Genomic DNA, 23,437 nt, shown 5'->3' with positions numbered 1-23,437 from the left:
TCGTTAGGAACGCGCAGGGCAAATCGGGTTATATACATGCCTACATGCCTATATGTGTATGCAATGCAGTGGATGCAAACCACTTCTCTTAAATGCTTTTTCTTTTTCTTTGCCATTTTCCCTATCGTTACTGTTGTTATTGCTGGTTGAAATATCTTCGCCATCTACCACTATACCCCACAATTTAGTTACCACGGGCGATCGTTACATGCTCACACTTTCTTATGTATATTTTCTCTCAGTCTACTTTTTATCTTTTTGAACGTCAATGAACGTAGCTCTTCCCTATGTCCATCAAATAGCATATGGCACGAACGCCACGTACCCTACGGAACCACCAACCTGGTCACCATTGGCCTCATCCTTCGCCACACTCCCCATAAGATCTGACACGTCACATAGCCAAAGATTCAACCGGAATAGCGTATCAGATGCCCCAGACGTCGAAAAAAAAACATATGCACACCGCTCATGTACGACACAAAAAGTGGCCCGCATAGACTGTCTTATAGGGTAGTTATCCCTGAATATCACTTCTCCTTTGCGCCATGGAGGTGGCGTTGGGGTTGCGGGATTGACCCACGTATATTCAGTCTAGATCTTCACTGCCTCGCCAGATCAATTTAGACAGATAACAGCATGGTTTTCTATTGCGGCCCTTTTTCTGTAACGGGGGGCTATGCTGTTTGAGGTTTGTTTTGGGATTTAGAGATCTCGTAGATGTACGACTTGGTCCGCAGTAGCGAGGGAAATTTAATGTCTTAACAGCTATTGCTATATACTGAATGACGTCGGGATATTGGTCGGTTGCCCCTCGGTCTCGGCAATTGGAAAATCTCTCCTGTGTTTGAAGATTCATCCGATCATTGTCTCACGGGAGATTGACTCTTCAAAGAGTATGAGATAAGGTTGATATTACAAGAGGATGACGGTCAGCACTAAGAACGTAGCGCTATGTAGACGAATCCCGTCGGCTAAATGTAGTCCTTGTTTTTTGTTTTAGTTTCAAAATGAGACAGAGAGAAAGAGTTGAAAATTGCCCGAAAGAGTACATGAACATTAGAAAGACGCGAGTAAGGTCAAACAGCCGAAAGGAAATGCACACATATACCTGCATCAAGATAAAGAAGAGACCGGCGCAAGAGCAGATTCTTCGGGTCATCAACAACGTTATAGCAACTAGAGTTCACCGAAGCCATCAAAGCCACGCTTCTGATATCGCATTTTCATATCACCAGCTACTTTCTCCATATAAGTCGAGTCCCCTGCTGTGCAGAGCTCTCTCTGCGCTTACTAGTCTAAGGGCAAGCAAATACGTGGTGTAGGCGATAATTTTAATGCATCGGTTTGCGTGCGTCTAGTCTGAAAGGCTGCTATCCCAAGGAACACTGCTATTAGGCAGACTAATAAAGCTGGGAGAGAGATCTATGGCCAATTGACCTTTAGCTGTATCTCCAATTGCTGGGACTTGCCCGTCGCAGTTGCATTGCCTAGCAGACGCACCCCAGTTGTCATGCCAGAAGCAAGTTTCAAAAAAAGCCAACATACCCATATTCCATCATCGGCTTCTTGAGTTCATGCATGACTGGATCAAGACTCGTTCTGGTGTTTTCGGATAATAGACAATCGCTATACCCCTCTGTCGCTAGTTTAAATTGGAGCCACATAGACAAGTCTTTTGAGCTTTCACCAACACTAAAGTTGAGGCTTTGCAAGCCTGGGTCGAAAGGCACTTGAAGGTTTATATTTTGATAGACTGAATGCGAGTCATCAGGTCGTCGTACCGCAGTAAAACCATGCCACGAGTCAAGTAATTCTCCTTTTGGCCTATTGTTTTGAGCGCTAGCTTTGTATGTCTTGACGCACCAGTATAGTAGACAGTAACTGGCAATTCTGCGCGGCTCGATCCTAGGAGCTATATGAATAGCCGTGAGATTGGGCCGTACGCTTCCATCAATGAGTTCAGACTCCCCCCTGTTCATTAGATCGTCCGTAAGATTAAGGAACTTAGTTGCGACGTTGCCATTGGGCTCTTCATCGCTGATGTTCAGCGTTACGCCCTTGGGAAGCGAATGCTCACAATACGTAGTGTATAGACCACAAACGCCAATCTAGCATTCTGTAGGAATGATCGAAATATCAACATATGTGGAGCAGTCTGCCAAAGTTTAAAAGCATAAATCTCACATTCATCAGTCAGACACTTGGGTAAGATAGGTAACTGGTCTTCACTTACTTCCTCTTTAAAAACAGCGCATATATTGTGGCTATGATGGACCTCGGTGGTACAATGGTGCTTGTGGAGTTTCATCAACCATATGATTGAGCTCAAGCGATAGACGCAGGTTCAGCACTCGGAACAAGCTTGCACTCAACCTTCGCCATCTGCTGCACTAAGGGACCTGTCCCTATATCTGTTTGCCAGAGTAGCAGAAGGCTGGCTAATGGGCCTCTGCTGGCAAGGTCATACAAACTGATCACTAAAAGTAGGTGTTTGCACTTGTTGAGATAGATACATCTCGCCTGGTTGAGACAAGCAGCAATAGGTTGCAGCAGAAGGGCCGTGATGACTTGCACTAGCCACGATAACGCCGAACTGATTGCGATTCCCCATTTCCAATCTGGAAGCTTCTTGCCATTGTACATCCAAAGCAAGACCACAATTCCTATTAGGGCACATAGGCTACCACAGCATGGGGCTATCTCTAACACCCAATAGTCATGTAGCTTGCTCGGAATTGATTTTCGTGGTACTTTGGACGTCTCGTGAAGTGAGGGTGTGACTTTGGAATATCCGGGATTCTGCGTGCCCGCTGCCAAGGAATCTCCGGATATCGGCGTCCTCCCTAACGAGGGTGATGAAGGGAATTTGAGTGCAATGTGCGAGATTTGACTAGATTTCTCCATTCGCTCCTCATTTGGCAGAAGCGACTGGTTTTGGATAGCCATTTCAAGGTACAGGAGACGAGTGAATCTGGCGCGGGTCTTAGAAATGTATGAAGATCAGCCTGGTCTCGGCCTGCCTTTTAGTTTACGCAGCGTCATGTTGGGTACTAGGGCTTGCGTTACACTCGCTCATAGCCTCGCGCGACAAACCTCTCGTTGAGGGTTACATTTCGGGAGGGGCACTATACTAAAATGACCTGGTAAGGTCACAACTGGCGCTCGATTTTGAAACAGTACCAACTGGGATTATCGTGGCTGGACCAGAGTGATTGCGTATGTTGAACTATGTCAAATGAGTTGAGAGTATCACTAGGAGGGCAAAAAGCAGTCTCGAGAGTCGGTGCATTGTTGATTGAGAATTGGGAGGGAATGAATCCACCTACTTTACTTTCATGAAGCTTATATGTACATTTATATTAATGTTAGACTATAATTCCTTGCTACTGATTTTTATCTGTCTTTCCATTATTTAAGACCACAAGCAACTCGAGGTCTTTCTAGTGATGTAGCATAAGCCCTAGTGTAGAAGATTTGTTCGCGTTGTTTTTTCTCAATGCTAAAATTCGTATATCATTCCTCAGACAATCATGCACTAATCCCATGATGTGGCGTGTAGCTTTGACACTAATATTCCAGCATATGGTATGATGGGTGCTTGAGGAATGATGGTAATCGATCAAGGCTTGAAGAGACTTGGGCTGGGGCCGTTGGAGAATTGGGCCAAATCGTTGGAAAAATCATTCTATCTATGTATACATACTATCTATGGCTAAAGGAGTATAAACATTACGGCTCTGAGTCTATTTCAGAAGACAGCTGAGGTTTCCCCTATATCAGGTCCAACACCACCTGATTACCCACTTCTCGTGCCCATGAAAGAGAAGTGCTACCGCGAAAGCCGGTTTCCTTGATATTTATATAGTCCTCTAGAAGTAATCTATATGAAATACGGCAAGAGGGCTCATAACCTTTTGATGGGCGATAGCAGTTGATTGAACAGATGACCTATCAACTAAAGGCTGGCTATACCTAGCAGGCACTGTACCGAGTACACCTATGGTCGTTTCAGTCAAGAGTAATCTATGTGGAGATGATTGCGGAGCGAAGGGAGTATGAACACAAGCATGAAGAATGACAATTGGGTAAGGTCTCACAGCTCTAATTGTAGAATTATAGTATTGGAATGACTTTGCTTGACACTTAATCTGAGTGCCAGGAAGACTTGCTAGTGATTCGACCATGTCGATTGGTGAATATACACTTCAGGAAGTGGACTTTTTGAGAACGTGAACAGTAATTCTGCGAGATGAAGAGCGCCTGTTCCTGATAGACCTTGGCATATTGCAATCGGCCATTTTTAGACCACATTAACCGTACATGGCATGTTTGTCATACTTTACTCACTGAAGAATTAAATTATATATTATGCTCAACATGATGATGTTTTCATGGACAATGCCGAATTATCGGATCAAAATCGACGCGAATGATTGCCGTTGCATACTATTAGATATGTGTATTTCGGCATCGGACTAAAAGCCGAGTCTTACTCGTTGAGAGGAAATAGGTAAATACGATGGTTTTGGCGCAGGAAATATCATATATTATATTTTTAAAAACTGGGGTCCCCTAGAGCTACGGGGATGTCACTCTGGCTTTTGAGCCACGAAGCGAAGGCGAATGTAATTGACAGTAAAAGAACCATCATGCTGCTGTCTTCCAACAGCCTCGAGGACGTCAACAGCGTGTTTGACGGCTGCGTCGCGTGCCTCGGTCGTCGGGAGGAGTTGAAGAAAGGGCTCACCAAACAGACGAATCCTATACGCCATCAGTTATGAAGTCAATGATTTATTAGTGTCAGACCTACCATCCTTCAACACCACCCTTCTCATTCTCTGTTAGCGTTGTCTGTCTAAGTTGAACCTCGCCCTTGACCCATTTAAAGCCCGCTCCTTCAACAAGGTCCTTCATAGCCTGCTGCGATGGGAACCACCAAGGCGAGGCTTCTCGCGCCTGTTCAACAGGAATACCTTGAGTGACTAGACCACTGATAATTGCGGAATGCACCTCGGCCACATTTCCCAGTGCACCGGACTCATTGACCAGAAGGCCACCTGGCTTGAGCGCCTCGAAACAGCCCTTGATCGTATTGGACCTGGTTTCAGGGTCTCGGAGAATCCAATGCAAGGCAGCGTTCGAAAAGACTTTGTCGAAACTCCCGGTTGTCAGGTCAGACTCTTGATCCAGCAGTCGGCAATCAACAACCCGCGACTCAATGTGTGGGTAGGCCTTTTTGAAGTGCTCGATCATGTTGGGGGAGCCGTCAACTCCCACGATCCGTTTGACATGGGGAGCTATACGGGCTGTCAAGGGGCCTTCCCCGCACCCAATATCAAGGATTTCATCTATCTTGTCAGTTAAGCCTGACGATTATCATCTGAAAACTTACCAGTTGGCTTGGGGTCCAGCCAGGCCAGAACCTTCTCAGTCGAAGTTGCAACGAATGGGGCCACCTTTTCGCCGTAAAGGTCGGCTGACCAGATGTCTTTCTGCTGCGCCATATTTGTTGTCTGTCTTTGTTTCTTTTTTTTTTTTTGAGTCTTACAGAACATAGCTGGACTAATTCCATCGGGTTTATAAATGTGACGAGGAAGTATGCAGCCCCGACATCGGAGCCTGGGAACTCAGGGACCGGGATGGATTCTGTGTGGGGGGGAAGGGGGTCGGTGGCCCGCTGGATGTCCGTTGCGGGCCGCCGCTAGCCAAAGCCTAAACGAAAAGATAAGCAGATCGGCGAGTCTCAAAGCATTGAAGCATTCCCACCTTTCTAGGCACCGATGTCGGGCTGGCTAGTACTGTTGCTGGTATTCCAAATGTCGTTTCTGGATTGGCATGTACTATAGATATGAACTTAGAGTCATGCTTTATTTCAAAATGCTTCAAAGTAGCTCTAACGAAAAGGCATCTCTGACCATTCGGCCAGTATGATTGAAGGATCCAGTCCCGATCCATACGGTTGGACGACAGTAAAGCATTACCCCCTTCGCAGCTAAACAAGCTAACGCACTGGCTTGATAGAAAAAAAAGTCGTTCATCTTCATCACTGGCTTGGTGATAGTCATGAACAGCACCCTCGGATCCGCCCTTCCAAGCGGTGCTATCGATTTCATCGCGGCCGACTTTAGCATCACAAACCGGCAACAGCTCGTACTGCCGATAACTACCTACTTGATCGGATATATTCTCGGACCTATCCTTTTCGCTCCACTGTCTGAGACGTATGGCAGGCGTCCGGTGATGATATGGACATTCGTAGGATATACAATCTTCAGTCTCGCCTGTGCTATTGCGCCCAATTTTGCGGCTATTGTGATCTTCCGGCTGTTTTCTGGTATCTTTGCTTCTTCGCCAACTGCTGTCGTTGGAGGGTTGTATGCGGATATCTTTTCTGATCCTAAGACAAGGGGAAGGTCAATGGCTGGATATATGGCAGTGAGACATCCAACCATCATCATCTTGGGGGTCGAGATACTTACTAGAAATAGGCTACAACGCTCGGCCCTACATTGGGACCGCTAATCTCTGGCTATATCTCTAGTGTCAGTTGGAGGTGGACATTCTGGATTGCGTTGATCATCGCTGGTGCTTCATGGCCTGCGCTGATATTTCTCCCGGGTAAGTGATTGAATTACAATCACTTGACGTTGCTAATTATACTGGATAGAGACCTACCGTCCTGTATTACTGCGCAAACACAATAAGATCCATAACATCACATCTGCTGATGCGAACCTGGCTACTCCCGGTCTACGAAATCTCGTCACACGAGTGCTGACACGCCCTATCCGGATGATTTATTCCGAGTCAATTGTTCTATTCTCCTGTATCTATCTTTCCTTGACATATTCTATCTTTTACCTCTTCTTCGAGGCTTACCCTATCATATTCCAAGGTATGCAGACAACCCTGTCCGGGCTGACCTTAATTACTAATACGAACAGGAATATACGGCTTCAGTACCGGACAATGCGGCCTAGCATTTATTCCCAGTACGTCCTCCCCTATCAATCAAACATCCACGGCTAATAAACCACAGTCGGAATCGGCGCTCTCCTTTCCTTCCTCGTCTACCTCGCCTACGACTCTGTCTACCAACGCGCCCAATCTCAAGCCAAACCCTGGGTAAAAATCGAAGAATACCGCCGTCTTCCCCTCGCCTGCCTCGGTGGACCCCTGTACACCATCTCCCTCTTCTGGCTCGCCTGGTCCGCCCAGTCATCCGTGCACTGGATTGTCCCCATGCTCTCCGGCATTCCCTTTGGCATTGGCTTTCTGCTCATATTCATGGCGCTGATTAACTATCTCGCTGACGCATATGGGACCTATGCAGCGAGTGCGTTGGGCGCAGCGAGCTGTACGAGAAGTGTATCCGGTGCGTTGTTGCCGCTTGCTACGGCGCCAATGTTTGGGCGGCTGGGAACGCATTGGGCGACTAGCTTGTTGGGGTTTGCGAGTTTGGTGATGGTTTTGATCCCGTTTGCATTTATTCGCTTTGGTGATCATCTTAGGCGGAATAGTGTTTTCAGTCAGTCTGCTAAGGCGAGGTGATCTTGTAAAGGATCCAACTGATTCCTAGGAATTGGCAGTACGGTTTAGATTGAATTCAGGCCGTTACATAGTAAAACCAAGAATATACTGAGATCTGAGGCATTTAGTCTATTAGATCCCACCGAAGCCTTCATTCGCACAACTACAGAGACGCCTTACAGTGATGTCCCCGCAGATCACTCGGCTTCAAGTCCGCCGCATTCTGAACACCAGTAATACCAAGGTTGATCTCCAAATCTGCCAAAAGGCAACGAAGCACATGCAACGCACCCTCCTGTCCCTTTGCACCCAATCCATATATAACCGGTCGACCAACAAACACAGCTTTCGCACCGAGTGCAAGAGCCTTCATCACATCTGCGCCAGTACGAATACCACTATCGAAGAGAACATCGACGCGATCTCCTACCGCCTCTGCAATCTCTTGCAGAGCGTCGAGAGAACCGTACGCGCCATCATACTGTCTCCCGCCGTGGTTGGAGACAATAATACCGTCCACGCCGGCTTGGACGGCCATTTCAGCATCAGTGGCAGTCTGTATTCCCTTGACAAGAATATGCCCATCCCACTCCTTCCGCAGGAACTCGAGCTCCGACCATGTGTGTGCTAGATTGGGGAAGATGGTATTCTCCCACTCGAACGCGCCCTTGAGGATATCCTCGTCTGCCTCATGGCCGTACTTTTCTGCGAACTTCCGGCGGAAGACAGGATCGGTAAAGCCGAGGGCTGTACTGTAGCCTTTGTAGAGGGGGAGGTAGGCGTTGTCGAGGTCCATGGGACGCCAACTCATGGAGAAGATGTCCAGTGTAATGACGAGAGCTGTGTAGCGTGCTGCTTTGGCGCGACGCAGGATGGACCGCGTCACGTCGTGGTCGACCGATTGGGGCCAGTAGAGCTGGAGCCAGCGAATGCTTTTACCATGGCCTGCTGCTTCGTCCTGGGCTTGGGCTACGGCTTCGGGGCTTTCTGATGCAAAGGTGGAGAGCACGTATGGGACACCAACTTTGCCGGCTGCATAGGCGACTCCTTTTTCTCCGTCACTGCAGACGTTAGAAAGCAATAATAATATTATGTACCTAATCTTAATCAAGAGGAACCACTCACGGATGAAAGATCCTATTCACGCCAACAGGCGCAATAGCCACAGGAGCAGGCCATTCCTGACCAAGAACATCCACCTTAAGGGATCGCTTGGTATTTGACCTCACCATCCGGGGAATGATGCTCCATTTATCAAACGCCTCGCGGTTTTTCCTGATTGTATCGCCAGCCCCAGCTCCTCCCTTGGCGTAGTCAAAGTTCATGGGCTCCATCACTTGCTTCGCGGCAGTTTCCCAAAGGTTGGGGTTGGTTGTCATGATGGGTTTGATACCTCTGGTGCCGGCTACGTAGATTTCATGTTGGTAGCTGGAGAAGGGGGTGGTTAAGTCCTGGATACGTTAGAGTGGCTATCGTTTGCGGATAGATGTTCGAATGCATACATTGTTAGAGTCATTGGTCATGTTGACGGTGTTTGTAGAGTCCAATTGAGTCTTTGCGAGTAAGTCAAACTGCAATAATAAGAAACAATACGAAAAGCGACTCCAACGTTACTAAACCACCGACATATATAGAAAAATAAAATCCAGCCAACACTCCAACTACTCCTCGCTAATCTGTATACACCCACATCTAGGCCCGACCTCGGTCCTACCTGGTCACGCACAAGCAGCCGAGTGGATTTGCACTGCTACGTATCATTGCAATTATCAACTCCGTAACCCGACCTCGGACTCATCTGCTTTTCGCCCCAAAGTGCGTAAAACCCCTCTGTAAGCAATCGAATTAAGCAGACCTTCTAAAGACCTTATCATAGGGTCTTGCTTATATTAAATCAAGTATCCTTATTAAATGGTAGTTAAAAAATGAATAATAAACTTTTCTTTAACCAAACGTAATCTTAATGTATAGTATTTATAAGATATAGCCCTTTAAATTATGTATAAGAAATGGCAGTAGATAGCGTACAGCGGGGGATTCCTTATAGTAAGCTTACATATACGCGGCCTGTCTTATAACATATTCGGCAAGTGAGCCGCGCAGCTCTGTATTCCATATAAATGGACCCTTTTTGATACTTGAATATCTCAGCAACTAGAAATATTAAAGATATAAATTTTAATATCTAATATAAGATAGACTATATAAGGCTATAAAGGATTTTTCATAAACTCATCCGCTATAATCATAAGCTATAGATCGAATTATCAAAAATGCAGGTGTAATATTCAATGCTGACTAAAATATCAGCTGTATAGGCTTTTCTACTTTATATATTCAAGACTAAGTACTATTATATATCCTATATAAATTTTATATCTATACCGTTTCTCGTTGCTGAGATATTCAAGCAATAAAAGGTTAATTTATATGGAACGCTGAGCTGCGCGACTCGCTTACCGAATACGTTACGCTTCGACCACCTATAGACTAGTGCTGACCGTCAATAGAAATGGGGTTCGAAGTAACTTACCCTATTGGCCGAGTCCAGTCGATCGTATTATGCTTGCCATAGTCGATCACGGCTCACAGCCCCATTCTACTTGGACTGAGTATTCAATCTAAGTCATTTGGACTAATTTGAACACCGGACACAAACCCGTAGGATTATTATCCTTGGATGTACTAGGTAAATACGGGTGGTTATGGAGGTTGGAGACTCTGATGATGGCGTGGCGTATACGAGGACGTCTGTTTATTCAGGCGCTGCTGATTGCAGGGGAGTACCTCTATGTGTAATTTTATATCTGACTTAACTGCTAGGCCGTTTATATTAATGATACCATCTACTGAGTACATTTTCGTCTCGTATATACATCTACTGTACTTCTAGATAGTAAAGATCCACTCAGTCTGTCTAGATGCTCGCTGCTGATAATGCCGGGCCGTCCTGACTGTAGATAGCAGGGCCCCGTTCCTTATTCTCCTAGCTGACCACCACTATTACCCACTACAGAATCCACAGTCCCCAAGAATCATTCACCTGAACCATCTCATCCAACCAGAGATGGAGTACTCACTCTTCAACAACGATAGTCGTTTACCCCGCGCCGGAGTTCCGAGCCTAGATCCGCATATCCAGCGGCGGAGCGAGCAGCCATCGTCGTAGTCTTGGATACCATCACAACGAAGTCTCAGGCCAATTGGCGTACCCCCTTGTTTGCTTCTTACCGATATCGGCCATCGCCATCATCGCCCTGAAAATGGTTGATGCAAAGTTGTGGATAGGGGCCCGTTTGGATAGGAGTGTAATATACGGCGTAATGATATACACTGTAGCCCGTTGAGGACGGAGATGGAGATGGAGGTATAAATGTCGAGGTTCTGTTGCCCCCTCTGTCATTCCAGCATCACATCATTCACTTTCATTCTCTCCCATGGAAACTACCATCTCATCCGTACTGCTGCTCATTCTGGGCTTGGTGGCCGTCAAAGCTCTCCTGAAAAGGTACAATGGCAAGTCTGCTGTATGTTGCCAAACCTTGGGGAGACTGGGCTTGCCTCTAACAGAGTTGAATAGGATAATGGCATCGCCTCGTCAGTCTTCGGCTCGAAGCTCGATCCCTTTTATGCTGTTGAGCCTCTAAAAGACTTTGACTTCAATACAACCCCTCCAATCGAATACAAGCCATACAGAACACAGGGACATGTTACCATGGGTATGTCTTCACATCCTGCACATCCAGCCAATGCTAACGAGCTAGGGATCCAAAAACAAACTCGCTCCAGCTGGATTCGAATTGACTCAGGCTACCTGAAGCGACTCGAAGAACGACGCGGTCTCGTTGAAGACAAGCCAGAACTCACTATCGGAACAGGCAAGATCGTCGATCCAGCCATTGAAGAGCTCTACGAGGAGATCATGATTAAGTACCTCCCCCAGCGCTTCCCAACCATGTTTAAGATCCGCGGCAATCTTGTCGACAACCTCGCAACTGGCTCTAATTATCCGTTCACCACGGCTGGTCTCACTCCCGCTGTTATGCTCCGCTACCTTTCTGAGAATGTCGAGGAGGATTTCTACTTCATGTGTCCTGATCCTGATGGACAGTTCCGTCTCCGCGGATATATTGCTTGCTTTCCTGGTGGTTTCTTGAGCCCTGCGAGAGTCGGCGAGTCAGTGAGGGAGATTCACCAGCCTGTTCCGGGTTATGATAAGAAGCTGGGTGCCAGTGTGGACCGATACTTTTCTCGCATGGAACCGGGTCAGTTCATCGGACGGATGAACGTAAGTCAAGTCCTTCTATCAAATTTAACAGTCGATTATATCTCACTAACAAACCACCCAGTGGTCTCTCCAGGTCGACGGCGCAGACCTCTTCCGTACCGACGGCAACAACTTTTACCCAGAAACAGACCAAGTCGTCGATGACGAAAAGTATAACCCCCCTCTTACTGAATGCTACCTCCGTGTTGAGCATCAGACCTTGACTGCTCTGCCCAAATCCCGAGCAATCATTTTCACTGTCCGCAGCTACATGACTAGACTTGACGAGGTGCGTGCAAAGGGAGAGGGAAATGCCCTTGCCGATGCTATCGAGTCCATGCCTCAGGGTCTTGGAGAGTACAAGATGCGGCAATACTGGGGTGGAAAGGTCTTGCCTTGGTTGAGGGGTGGTCCTGGAGATGCAACCGTGGCGTAGTTGGGATTGCTTTATGTCAGATGGTGAAAAGGCTTGATTAACGCGGGCGATACAGAAGACAAGGCGCTATGATTATGATATGAGAGTATGAGTGTTATGGACAAATTGAGTCTGGGTTAGATACGCAGCTGCATTAGATTGGTTACATTTAAAAGTGTTATGGAAGATTCCTTCAATGGTTTTGATGAACATGGCCTACAACGTCCTGTACAATTAGTCCGTTTAAGTTCACCCTTTAGGTGCAGTAACTTTTGTTGTTGTTGTTGTTGTTGTTTACGACTAATGTAAAAGTTTGATAGTGTCATCTCCCATACGGGCTTCTTAGGTTTTCTCTGTTTGACTTAGAGCAACCCATGAAATGCGGTGTACCTATATTAGGGCTTGGTAAATCAGATGATTAGGGGTTGAAGGAGAATCTGTGAAATGGAAGGCGATGTTCTCCATGTCCGTTACATATATTGTCTCTTGTACCCTCTCAACTGAAAGTCGACTTGCTGAGTAAATCGCCTATCGCTTGGATATATGGCCAGGGTGAATTGCCTCGCATAGCATGGCGACCCGAGTTAGAAAATCTGATCAGCTAGAACATCAAGCCGAACCAGATCAATATCTTCGGAACTCCCTTCAATAGATTAAAGACCTTCTAGTACAATTTCTTGAACTCGCTTCACAAGGCTAACTTCAAAATCTAAACGGTGGGTAAGCACGCTGCCGAGAGACGATCTGTACTTCATGGAGAACAGGGAAGACGGAGTTTTCTTCGCAACGAAAAGAATATTCACTAACCTGCCAAGGGTTTATGCCAAACGTCCAACTGAAAGGTTCGGAGCCACTTGCCGAGGGAAAGACCACTCGAAGCTAAAGAGAGCAGCTTCAATGTTCCACACTGACGGTTGGTAGTTCAGGACATACTGAATACCAAGCCGGACGAGTGATTGGAGGATATGTGTGGCAAGTTGTGTGGCCAAGAGCTCATTGCTGCTATGCTCGACGGGGAATGAGGGAAGGAGTATACCCGCAATGGTGTTCGATCTCCAAGGGAGTTCTCGGTGGCGCTGGAGGCCGGCCAATGCTTGAACAATTCCGGATGTACGCGAATCTTAACAGAGTGCTATAAATAAAGGGCAGACGGCCATTGGGATCAGTCGGCTCCAGACTCGACTTTGTACTTTGTTCCCGGCTGAGCGTCCATCGATAGAGTGCGTTCCTTCATTGACGTTAGTTCAAACTCATCATAGCTAGAGGGGTGGGAGGCAGGGTAATGCATTAGTTGTAATGCAAGCCGTACTGGAAAAGTGCTAAGGAATGTAATAAGGGTGTAGCTCCTAGGCCCGCTATAATAATCTGATCAGACATGATGCCTTGGGTTAACCCATGCAATAGGGCATAGTTAGCAACAGGGGAGAGGTTACTGGGAGGACGTTCTAGTCAGATGTAGAAAGCAGACTCCTTAAAGCGTCAGGGAATTTGTCTGGTTAGGAGGGAACAGTCTGTTGTAGCAAAGCCTATGTACTAGCATCAGGTGCTGGCTTGGGGGTTTTGCTATTTGATTACTGATTAATCATGATCTCCACCAAAAGTGCACATCTCCAAAGTTAAAGATAAACGTTTTAAAAAGAACGACCCACACAATCCAATATAAAATCAAGCTCTACTCTCCAAAACACTTGAAGCCCTCCCTTATTTTCGGTCATCAAGTGTCTCCTCCGACCAATTAGACCACATTCGGAATCACGGTGGACAATCGAATTAGGTGACTTTGCGCAAGGAGCAGGCAACGCATTATTAATTTCTATGCCATGGATAGGGATATAAGTACCCAGGGAAGATTCCTCCTGAATCCAGTTTCTTCAGCAATCTTCAACCCACTATTACATCCATCTATACGACACATACTTCCACTCCATACTCTTTCAAAATGTCCCAAACAGTCATTCGGATCAACAGTCCCACGAACTCAATTCACAACCTCGAGGCATTGGAGATCATCCCCGAGCCCGGCAAGAATGAGGTCCTGATCAAGGTCCACGGGGTCTCTCTCAACTATCGTGGTATTGCTGTCTCTACCTCGCTGTGTCCGTTCCCCGTGAAGGATAACGTGGTGCGTGCTCAGACATGGCAGCTGTTGTGGTGAAGGTCGATGAAAATGTCAAGAAGCTGGCCGCAGGAGACCACGTTATCGTCACTTTAGGCCTCAGCAATCTCTTCGGCCAACAGATGGACTAGCTTAACGGTTAGGGCGATCCCATCGATAGCATTCTCCGGGAATACGTCTATATCCCAGCGGTGTCGGTCTTCCAGGTGCCTAAGGAGTCTCCCCTCATTCTGCAAGTGGTCTACTCTTGTTTGCGTTGGGGTAACTGCTTAGAATGTATTGTATGGGAACATCCCCCTAAGCCCGGCCAGACAGTTCTCCTACAAGGTATGTTGCACCCTGAAAACCAAAGATTATAAATACAATGGCATCTTTTTAATTGAAGCCAAGGCACCGGGGCCGTTTCTATTACTGCCCTGATCCTCGCAAAGGCAGCAGGCGCAACAATCTTCATGACATCGTCGAGCGATGAAAAGCTTGAATCCGTGCAGAAAGCCTGGGGCGTGAACTACACTATAAACTACAAGACGCACCCCGAATGGTCGAAGGAAGCTCTTCGCCTGGCTAACAGTGAGGGAGCCGACTACATTCTTGAGAATGGCGGCTCTGGTACTATCGGAGAGAGCCTCAACGCCGTGAAAATGGGTGGAAATATCTCGGTTATCGGTTTCCTCTCGCAGATTGAGCAGTCCAAGATGTCTGATGTGGCTTCTCTCACACTCGCCAATGGAGCTGTCGCGCGCGGTATTGTTGTTGGAAAGCACGCAGGTCCTACAGGAAGTGGTTCGTTTTGTTGCCCGCAAGGGATTGGGTTTCCCTGATAAGGTGTTCGACTCCGCCGAGGGATCTGTCATTGAGGCATATATGTAGCTTCTGGCTCCTAGATTGGAAATGCCTGCATCAAGGTTGCCGAACGAAACACGAGGCCACTTTACTACTTTTACGGTACAATATATTTAGTAGTGACTTACCTTATACTTTAACAAGAGAGAAGAATACCAAGCATAATGAAACGCAGATCTCCCATTGAACTAGTAAACCCCGTCCCAGAGATAGAAAATAATATCAAAGTAATAACTACCATACCAACTCACCCCACAACCCCCAAAACCACCTCCCTAACCTCCTCCTCCCTCAACCCCCGAACCCCCAGAGCCTCATTCGCAAGCCTCCCCTCCTCAAAAAGCCCCCCAGAGCCCTCCCCAAAAACTGCCCTCCTCAAAAACCCCAACGCAACAATTCCTAGATCCGGTTCCTCCTTTCCCAACTCCTCAACAGCCCTCCATCCCAATTCCTCCGTGCTGACAAACCTCATCTCAACCACCTCCCCACCAACCCTACCAACTCTCTCTACGAAACATCCACCTCCCTAACATATCGTCGCCTCCAAACTCCTCACAGCTCCCACTGCAACCCTCCCAACCCCCGCCATCGTCGAAATACTCACCTTCCTCTTGCCCCTATCAAACAACTCCACCTTCGGGCCGGAAAGATCAACAAAGAACCCCGTCTTCAACCCAAACTCCAGAAACGTACCCGTGATCAACAGAGTATAGGAAAGGTCCGACTCAGCCGATACCCTCCTCGGATAATCCTAAACAGCGATCTTGTTAGCGTAGACGGGGAGCTTCGAGGCGAGGGGGTTGGTGGTGTCGGACCCGAATTTGGAGGGGAGGAGGCGTTTGATTCCAGCTGCGAGGGGGACATCGATGAGGCGGAGGTGGAAGTTTAGATCTCTGGGGGGAAGGTCATTGATGAGGATATCGTGGTTCGAGTGAGCAGCTTGCAGGGAGGTGAGAGAGTTGTAGTCTACATGGAGTACTTGGGCGCGGGGGGTCAAGGTGTGCTGGGTGTTGCTTTGGCGGGTTAGGACTGTTACTGGTAAACCTGCGTTTAGGAGGGAGTTGAGAAGGGAGAGGCCGATGGGGCCGCTTGCCTGTGGGTTTGCTAGTATATGTGTATAGTACTGAGGTTGGGGTGAGGGGGTGGGAGTTTGGTATGTATGTACACAGTGTATGTGTCGGACTTAACACACCGACGAGGACGATTTTGGGTGCGGACATTGTGGTATGTTTGGTTTGGGTAAAGGGTTGTGGTGTGGTTACTTGGCTTAGGGTAATAGGAATTGGATTGTAGGAGAAGTGCAATAGAATTTATCTGGTGAGTCGATAATGTACTTGATATCTAGGTCTAACTAGAGGTGGACTCTACATCCCCTTTATACTTCTATCTGGAGATCGTGGTGGGATCATCCCTTCTACACATTACCAATCTTTGTGGAGCTATCACAGAATCACTTGCATGCTTTGTTTGTTCTATATATGAAGCCTCGCAATCATATCCTCGATGTCGCCATTATCAGATCGATGTTCAAGATTCATTACAGTAGAGATGTTAGGGTTTGCTTGCACCTTTGTCAGCAGATCGACAGGATCTTCGGCCAATAATGCTTCTGTGCAAACGGAGCAAATCTAGCTTGGAATGTTTGATCGCTTGCCGTCTCTTAGGTCGAAGGGCGGGTGGGGCTGCTGACCTAAGAGACGGCTTTTGGCTGTTTTGCAGACGACGGAATTCATTCCGTGCTTTGGAATCCTGGATTATCGAACTTTTCTTGCAACTGACGGGTTTGTTGAAAAGGCGTTGTCTATCAGTCATTGTGGACATTTGTAAATCTTATAGTCCTCAGTCATCGTCTCAGGTTGTGACTCTTGGGCCGATATAGAAGACCTTAGGCTTAACAGATAGCAAATTTCCTAACATATTAAACGTCTTACAAATCTAGATTCATATATCCTATACATCTCTTCCCGTCTATGCAGTTCTCGGTATACAATAACTCTACCGCAAAGTCACCAGCTCCTCCGCACTAGTGGGATGGATCGCAACACAGCTGTCGAAATCGCGCTTGGTAGCTCCCATCTTGACTGCCACACCGAATCCCTGCAGCATCTCGCCCACGCCCAGGCCGAGGATGTGCAGTCCGACCACCTTCTCTTCCGGTCCCGCACAGATCAGCTTGAACTCCGTCGGGTTCTTCTTCTTCTCCTCCGCGGGCAGAACGTCGTAGTACATCGCAGTGAACTTGGTGTAATAAACCTTGATCTGGTCATCCCCGTAGCGCTCACGAGCCTCGGGTTCGGTGAGACCGATGGTGCCAACTTCGGGGTGGGAAAAGACCACGGTTGGGATGTTCTCGTAGGAGAGCTTGGAGTCCTTCAGCTCGGGGGGTCCGAACAGACGGTTGCCAAGTTGACGGCCAGCGGCAATGGCAACTGTATTCATTTGTCAGTGGTCCAGCAACAATCAAGCCACGATAAGAGAAGTGAACATACCAGGAGTCAGCTCGGCACGTCCGGTAACGTCACCCAGGGCGTAGATACCATCGACGCTCGAGTTCTGGTACTCGTCGACGTCAACGAATCCAGCCTTGTCCAACTTCACGCCGGGGATGTCGAGGTGCAGATCCTCCACCTCTGGCGACCGACCGATAGCCCACAACACCTCATTAACCTCGATTTCGGATCCATCGTTCGAGATCAGCTTGAGAAGCTTGTCCTTGCCCTTTCCGTCCCGCACAAGCTGCACTTCCTTGAAACCGGGGTGTTTCTTATGAACAGTGATACCCGTAGCCTCATACCGCTCCGTCATAGTCTTCTGGATCATGGGGTCGAACTTGCGAAGGAAGGTCTCGCCACGGATGAACATGTGAGTGTCGACGCCAACGGCTCCCATGACACCAGCTAACTCGACAGCGATGTATCCGGCACCAACCACGGCAATCTTGGGGGGCAGTTCCTCGATCTCAAAAAACCCGTCGCTGGTAATACCATGCTCAGCTCCCTTGACATCGGGGAGCTTAGGGCGTCCACCAGTAGCGATCAGGATTTTGGGTGCAGTGTAGCGCACCTTGGTGCCATCTTCGTTGGCGACCTCAATCACTTTGGGCTCGACAAAGCGGGCTCTGCCGTGGACGAGATCGATGCCCTCGCGGTTCCAGTTCCGCTCGTAAGCACCATTCAACCGCTTGATGGTAGAGTCCCGGAGATCCTTGAAATGACGGTAGTTAATGTTGACATCCTTCGGGACAGTGTATCCGTAGTGTTCGGCAACGTGGAGCGTCTCGTTGACGGATGCGAAGTTCCAGGTCATTTTCTTCGGCACACAGCTGCACATTACAGTCAGTCAGACACCATCATTTCCGCCACCGTTATGAGCAATACACGGTAAACCTACCCGACATTGACACAAGTGCCACCCGAGCGTCCACTTTCCACTATCAATGTCTTTGCGCCATACCACCCGGCTGCCCGGCGTCCACTGCCGCTACCACCACTACCACCTCCGAGAACGATATAGTCATATTGCTGCGGCTCCACGGGAGGCATCTTGTTGGATTCGGACGTCGCGGGCGTCGACGAAAAGTGTCGGGCGAGCGAAGCGAGACGTGAGCTAACGGCGGTTGAAGAGATAGGGATCGAGGAATCCAGAGCGGCTTTAATCGGGGTCCCGCTAATGGCACACCGGTTCACAGCGGTAGAAATTGCTTTTCTTCCAATTACCTGGGGTACAATCGAAGGCGACGATGGGGATCGAAGAAGCCGTTGCTTGAGAGCGTGAACTGGGAAAGAACGGGAAGAGGAGCGGGGGAGCATGGAGGCTTTTTGTGAGTGAGGGAGTAAGCGGAGGAGGGGTGGGAGGGACAGTAGTAGTAAAGGTATGAATGGCTGGCTTCTTCTCTGGCGGGGAATTCGGATGCCCTCCCTCGGTCACCGGATGACGTCGAATCACAACACGTTTGGCGGAATTTGTAATATACGACTTTTATAATACTATCGCCACCCAATGGAGAAGACTCTGGTCGAGTTTATTTCCTGAGTGGTGAAGACCTAAGAATGACGACCGAAAAGAAGGGAAAAATTACACCAAACGCCGAATCAGCTGCCCTCAAAGGCCGAGATCGGGATTTCATCATCCCTTTAGGCCTGACGAACGATGCACGTGATATCTGCGGATTGCTAAGCAGAACTTTTAATAAGTTAACTATAATTATTAATGTCAAAGAAAGAGAGACTCATTGTACAAATGCTACTGGGTGAACAAAGATAACAAGGGTTGAATATTGTTCCTAGATAGATAGATAGTCGTTATAAGGAGGGCATGGCGTTAAATCACGTCTTAATTCATAATACATGAGGAAATTTCAAGATACTATGACGAACATCACCGGGGTTGGTGCTTTGGTTCATACATCCACACGACCGAAGCCGACAGAGGACCGTCGGCGCGGCCCTTAGACGTGAAAGCTGTCGGGTAAGAGGCGCCTGCGCCAGCAGTCTTCAGCTCATTTGTGCACTTCCCATAAACCTTTGAACCCGAAAATCAAAGCAGGAGAGGGATAGATGCATGTATATGCAAAGCATAGAGATCTCTAAAACCTGAGTTATGTGATTCGTCAGGACTGTAAGGAGATTGTGGAAGGATCATCGAGAAGAGGACTGCCTGGAACGGCGTCCAACGCCACCGCATGGAGTGCCGGCTTATCGGAGTCCTGTAGCTGCCCGTTGTGGCGACGTTCCAGCATCTCCTTCACCCAGTCCGCTACCTCCTTATCTTCCGTGACAGAGGAATGGGTGGCCCCATCAGCCAAGGAGGCATCATCCCTGTCTGCCTCCTCGGGCGGCTGCATCAGGGGCGCGATCCAGGGATGCCGAAGGAGCGTATTGTATGCAGGACGATTGTTGGGATTCTTATTTAAGCAAGCACGGACGAAGGAATGCGCTTCGTCGGAGTATCCAGTAGCTGGAAGGGTAGGGGGTTCTCCGTGCACAATAGCCTAGTGAATCAAAAATCAGCATGTTACGTACTATCCAAACAGCGAGGTAGAACAGGGGGTTACTCACGTGCAGTTGGCTAAAGATGTTGTTGAAAGTTTCCGGCGGATATGGATACCGACCAATGGCACATTCAATGATGGTCAACCCTAAACTCCAGATGTCACTTTGGACACTGTACGTCCCACCGCCGCTCGCTCCAGACTGCTGGACGCCGCCACCAGCAATCCGTTCGGGCGCCATGTAGCTCTGACAACCAATGTTGGTCTTGGCGATACTGGCAACCAGGTTTCCACTGACGCCAAAATCACAGATCTTGATCTGCCCTCGCGAGTTGACGAGAATATTGGTGGGTTTGACGTCCCGATGGATGATGTTGTGGTCGTCTTTGAGTGTCTTCAGTCCCATGACAGTAGATAAGGCCACCTTGCGGAGGATGTTCTCCGGTACTCCATCCTTGTAGAGCTTGTCAATCGAACCACCATCCATATACTCAACGCAAATGTACACTGCCCCCTCCTGGAAAAAGGCACCGTAGAAGTCAATGATAAAGGGCGAAACACAGCGATGAAGAATCTCCAACTCCATGATAATCTGTGCAAATTTATTTTCATCCAGCTCCAAGCGGATCTCTTTCATCGCCATGATGACTCCGGAGAGATTATCCTGAGGTCCATCCACCACGGAAGCTTCCGGCCCTGTCGGACGACTGACGATGCCTCTCAAACCCATGCCGGGTTTGCGCATGTGCGGCCGACTGTGTCGGACCTTGTAGACTGTTCCATAGTTGCCCTTGCCCAACTCATCGAGGCGATCCACTTCGTCCAGTGAAATACTGAACTTGTGTCCGGACGAGAATTCAATTCCGCCGCCGTGAAGAATTGCCTTATTTTTGAAGTTCAGCGTCCCGGACTTAGTGTCAATAAACTCGGAATATTTACTAAAGGCGGTTTCCGGGGCTCCTGCAGTTCCGTTGGCAGGAGACGGGCTCGCGGAAGCTCCATTGGTGCCAGTAGCATCGGACAGTTTCAGGCCGGGCTTCATCCGTTTCGCAGCCAGGCCACCCGGCTTCATGGAATTCGGACTCGGGGTCGAACCGGGAATGGACGGAGACGAAACCCAATTTTTGGTGCTCGGGCGGGGAGGAAGCCGGCCGGCGAAGGCACCTGCCAATGGACCATTCACAACCGGAGGGGATTGTCCCCCTGGACTCGACAAACCCGCTGCGGGCACTCCCCCTCCGGGGGTCTTGGGCAGCGTTCCAGTCGAGGCCGTATGAGGTAACGTCGGAGGGGCGCCTTGCCGAGAAAGGGAGAAGGCCTTCATTTTCGCCAAAATATCCTGGTTCAAGCCACCTTGTGACGCACTACTCATGGAGGCCTGTGGACGAGGTGGTGTCGCTACACCTCTTCGAGCCGCATTGATCTGGCCCAGGTGTGTCGAAGACGCGGTGATCCCGGGAAGCTTATCGGACGGGCGCAAGGAAGGCACTGATGCGGGGGGAGTGGTCACGGAGGGCGAGTGGTCATCGTCGGTCGTATCGGACCTGTTGTCCAAGTCGGATCTTGAAGGGGGGATTCCCGCTACAGGGTCGATCTCGGATGCCATTGTGATCATACGAGAGCGTAATTGTCAAGGTACCGTCTCCGATTCCTTCAGGCGATGTTGCGAAGTCTCGAACTGTCGGACATCCAAGGAAGAGAACCAATATTACTGCGGTCGGAAGAGGTGCAGAATCGTCGCGGGTGGCCCGATCCCGAGAAGGGGGGGGGGAGGAAGGTGGTAGAGCTGAAGAGAGAAAGGCAGAAACGTTTCGAAGGACGGCTGGAGATGAAGGTTTGTTCTCAACGCGGGGCACGATTTAAGCCATTCCCAGAATGATAGATAACGACCTCGGAAGGAAAGGATATTGAGGGAGGTGGAACCCGTTCAAAGAAAAGAATAACGAACAAAGAGCAAAGAAAGAAAGAATTAAGAAAACCGATTGTTCCCGATTCTGCTTAGCTCCTAGTTAGCGACAAGAATCAGAAGCAGTAGAAGATCAGAAAAAGGTATAAATCAGTATTGGGAGCGAGGAGTGGAAAAGAGACACACTAAGAGGGTAAAGTGGGGGGGAGAGTAAGAATACGGAGAAGTTCGAATGAGACCAATGGGGAAGTAAGAGGCGAACTAACATCAGGTAATAAGGGTACTAGTAAAAAAAAAAAAAAAAAAAAAAAAAAAAAAAAAAAAAAAAAAAAAAAAAAATGTGAAAAGTGAAAAGTGAAAAAAAAAGGGTTTGCTACTCAAATAAATCATAGAAATGGAAAGCGGAAGTTCCCGTTGCTCACTCTTTTTTCCTTTTTTCTTTTTCTTTTTCCCTTGCCCTGCTTTTGTTTGCTCCTACTACTGCTTACTACCAATAAGTTGCCGTGCTGGCACCTCAGGCAGCCAATGGAAGAATGTCGGGCGCAGGGAATCCTTTTGACTACTTTTTGTTTCCTCCCAATCTAGCTATCCTACTTGCCAACGATCGGCAACTGTGGTGTACTATAAGTCGTAGAAGACTTTCAAACGGGATGCCAAACTAAAACCTAAAGCTTCCACGGGTTGAACTTGTGGCGAGCAACTTTATGTCTGCCTGACCATGAAATTCATGGTTTCATCGATTAAATTAATTAATTAATTTGCCACTGAAAGTCGCCCGACGGTTTTGCCGAAATGTGCATAATCTTTCAGGTCTCAAGTTCATATTTTTATTTTTCTTTACGCAATCTTGATACAAAGTGGAAATGATGGGGAGAAAGTCAGCTGATTCTTCACTCATTCATTCGGACCTTTGCATACCCCCTGGTCGTAAAGAAAATCTACTACTACTCTAGTAAAATCCCAAACCATGTGGCAAACATTGGGCAGCGTTTTGAAGAGACACTCGCCCTTCTAGTATAACAGACGGAGATGGATCCAATTGCCCAACGTCTCGTCTCGTCTCGTCTCTAACTCTAGGTTCCAAAGTGACAGCAATTCCCCACCGTTACCCTTATTCCGGCTGAGAATGAGGTCATGATTCAATTGATGATCGACAATACACCGCATATACCAATTCTTAGGACCTTCCTCCGCTATGGTGTCAGGGCACGTGTGTTCACTCAGGTACATGCCAACGGCCGAAGATGATTGGACGGGCCGCCATCAACCCAATAGGATCGGATATCGTGCACTCATGATTTAAGGTTGTGGATTTCCAACGTTCTTATGGATTAATACACTCGGTTGACAGTACGCATACATGCATA

The 23,437-nt window shown here is 48.2% G+C and overlaps 10 protein-coding genes across 10 annotated transcripts; 3 read left to right on the top strand and 7 right to left on the bottom strand.

Moving 5' to 3' along the window:
- Positions 1-1,427: 1,427 nt before the first annotated feature.
- Positions 1,428-2,179, bottom strand: BDW43DRAFT_115375 (uncharacterized protein). Its single transcript, XM_032037986.1, has one exon. The coding sequence runs from the start codon at positions 1,980-1,982 to the stop codon at positions 1,530-1,532; it is 453 nt and encodes a 150-aa protein (XP_031905203.1). The 5' UTR covers positions 1,983-2,179; the 3' UTR covers positions 1,428-1,529.
- Positions 2,180-2,328: 149 nt separating this feature from the next.
- BDW43DRAFT_306228 (DUF3176 domain-containing protein) lies at positions 2,329-2,949 on the bottom strand (the record flags this gene model as incomplete). Its single annotated transcript, XM_032045978.1, has 1 exon — positions 2,329-2,949. The coding sequence occupies one exon, from the start codon at positions 2,947-2,949 to the stop codon at positions 2,329-2,331; it is 621 nt and encodes a 206-aa protein (XP_031905202.1).
- A 1,643-nt stretch (positions 2,950-4,592) lies between these two features.
- BDW43DRAFT_306227 (class I SAM-dependent methyltransferase) lies at positions 4,593-5,507 on the bottom strand (the record flags this gene model as incomplete). The annotated part of the gene is made up of 3 exons (XM_032045977.1): positions 4,593-4,764; positions 4,814-5,351; positions 5,396-5,507. The coding sequence occupies 3 exons, from the start codon at positions 5,505-5,507 to the stop codon at positions 4,593-4,595; spliced, it is 822 nt and encodes a 273-aa protein (XP_031905201.1).
- A 460-nt stretch (positions 5,508-5,967) lies between these two features.
- BDW43DRAFT_261468 (MFS transporter) lies at positions 5,968-7,592 on the top strand. The gene is made up of 5 exons (XM_032040311.1): positions 5,968-6,438; positions 6,492-6,621; positions 6,671-6,898; positions 6,948-6,995; positions 7,043-7,592. Exons 1-5 carry the CDS (start codon positions 6,067-6,069, stop codon positions 7,552-7,554), a joined length of 1,290 nt encoding a protein of 429 aa, XP_031905200.1. The 5' UTR covers positions 5,968-6,066; the 3' UTR covers positions 7,555-7,592.
- Positions 7,593-7,696: 104 nt separating this feature from the next.
- Positions 7,697-9,142, bottom strand: BDW43DRAFT_320266 (FMN-dependent dehydrogenase; the record flags this gene model as incomplete). Its single annotated transcript, XM_032049049.1, has 3 exons — positions 9,036-9,142; positions 8,659-8,984; positions 7,697-8,594 (listed from the first exon to the last, which is right to left on the bottom strand). Exons 1-3 carry the CDS (start codon positions 9,054-9,056, stop codon positions 7,697-7,699), a joined length of 1,245 nt encoding a protein of 414 aa, XP_031905199.1. The 5' UTR covers positions 9,057-9,142.
- A 1,828-nt stretch (positions 9,143-10,970) lies between these two features.
- Positions 10,971-12,236, top strand: BDW43DRAFT_296643 (uncharacterized protein; the record flags this gene model as incomplete). The annotated part of the gene is made up of 4 exons (XM_032044246.1): positions 10,971-11,060; positions 11,114-11,252; positions 11,298-11,821; positions 11,883-12,236. The coding sequence occupies 4 exons, from the start codon at positions 10,971-10,973 to the stop codon at positions 12,234-12,236; spliced, it is 1,107 nt and encodes a 368-aa protein (XP_031905198.1).
- Positions 12,237-14,154: 1,918 nt separating this feature from the next.
- Positions 14,155-15,152, top strand: BDW43DRAFT_296642 (uncharacterized protein; the record flags this gene model as incomplete). The annotated part of the gene is made up of 5 exons (XM_032044245.1): positions 14,155-14,311; positions 14,350-14,417; positions 14,475-14,567; positions 14,605-14,662; positions 14,722-15,152. 5 exons carry the CDS (start codon positions 14,155-14,157, stop codon positions 15,150-15,152), a joined length of 807 nt encoding a protein of 268 aa, XP_031905197.1.
- A 269-nt stretch (positions 15,153-15,421) lies between these two features.
- BDW43DRAFT_296641 (uncharacterized protein) lies at positions 15,422-16,394 on the bottom strand (the record flags this gene model as incomplete). The annotated part of the gene is made up of 4 exons (XM_032044244.1): positions 15,422-15,646; positions 15,731-15,898; positions 15,932-16,267; positions 16,371-16,394. The coding sequence occupies 4 exons, from the start codon at positions 16,392-16,394 to the stop codon at positions 15,422-15,424; spliced, it is 753 nt and encodes a 250-aa protein (XP_031905196.1).
- Positions 16,395-17,169: 775 nt separating this feature from the next.
- glr1 (glutathione-disulfide reductase GLR1) lies at positions 17,170-18,716 on the bottom strand (the record flags this gene model as incomplete). The annotated part of the gene is made up of 3 exons (XM_032044243.1): positions 17,170-17,603; positions 17,664-18,496; positions 18,565-18,716. The coding sequence occupies 3 exons, from the start codon at positions 18,714-18,716 to the stop codon at positions 17,170-17,172; spliced, it is 1,419 nt and encodes a 472-aa protein (XP_031905195.1).
- Positions 18,717-19,783: 1,067 nt separating this feature from the next.
- Positions 19,784-21,770, bottom strand: pbs2 (mitogen-activated protein kinase kinase PBS2; the record flags this gene model as incomplete). Its single annotated transcript, XM_032044242.1, has 2 exons — positions 19,784-20,164; positions 20,232-21,770. 2 exons carry the CDS (start codon positions 21,768-21,770, stop codon positions 19,784-19,786), a joined length of 1,920 nt encoding a protein of 639 aa, XP_031905194.1.
- Positions 21,771-23,437: the final 1,667 nt, after the last annotated feature.

Source organism: Aspergillus alliaceus (genome assembly GCF_009176365.1).
Source record: "Aspergillus alliaceus strain CBS 536.65 unplaced genomic scaffold BDW43scaffold_3, whole genome shotgun sequence".
NCBI lineage: Eukaryota > Fungi > Ascomycota > Eurotiomycetes > Eurotiales > Aspergillaceae > Aspergillus > Aspergillus alliaceus.
This window is presented reverse-complemented; position numbering and strand designations above follow the sequence as displayed.

Coding starts and splice junctions, on each gene's coding strand:
- BDW43DRAFT_115375 (XM_032037986.1), bottom strand. CDS start 1,982: ATGAACAGGGGGGAGTCTGAACTCATTGATGGAAGCGTACGGCCCAAT.
- BDW43DRAFT_261468 (XM_032040311.1), top strand. CDS start 6,067: ATGAACAGCACCCTCGGATCCGCCCTTCCAAGCGGTGCTATCGATTTC. Junction 6,622..6,670: donor TGCGCTGATATTTCTCCCGG/GTAAGTGATTGA, acceptor TATACTGGATAG/AGACCTACCGTCCTGTATTA. Junction 6,899..6,947: donor TTACCCTATCATATTCCAAG/GTATGCAGACAA, acceptor TAATACGAACAG/GAATATACGGCTTCAGTACC.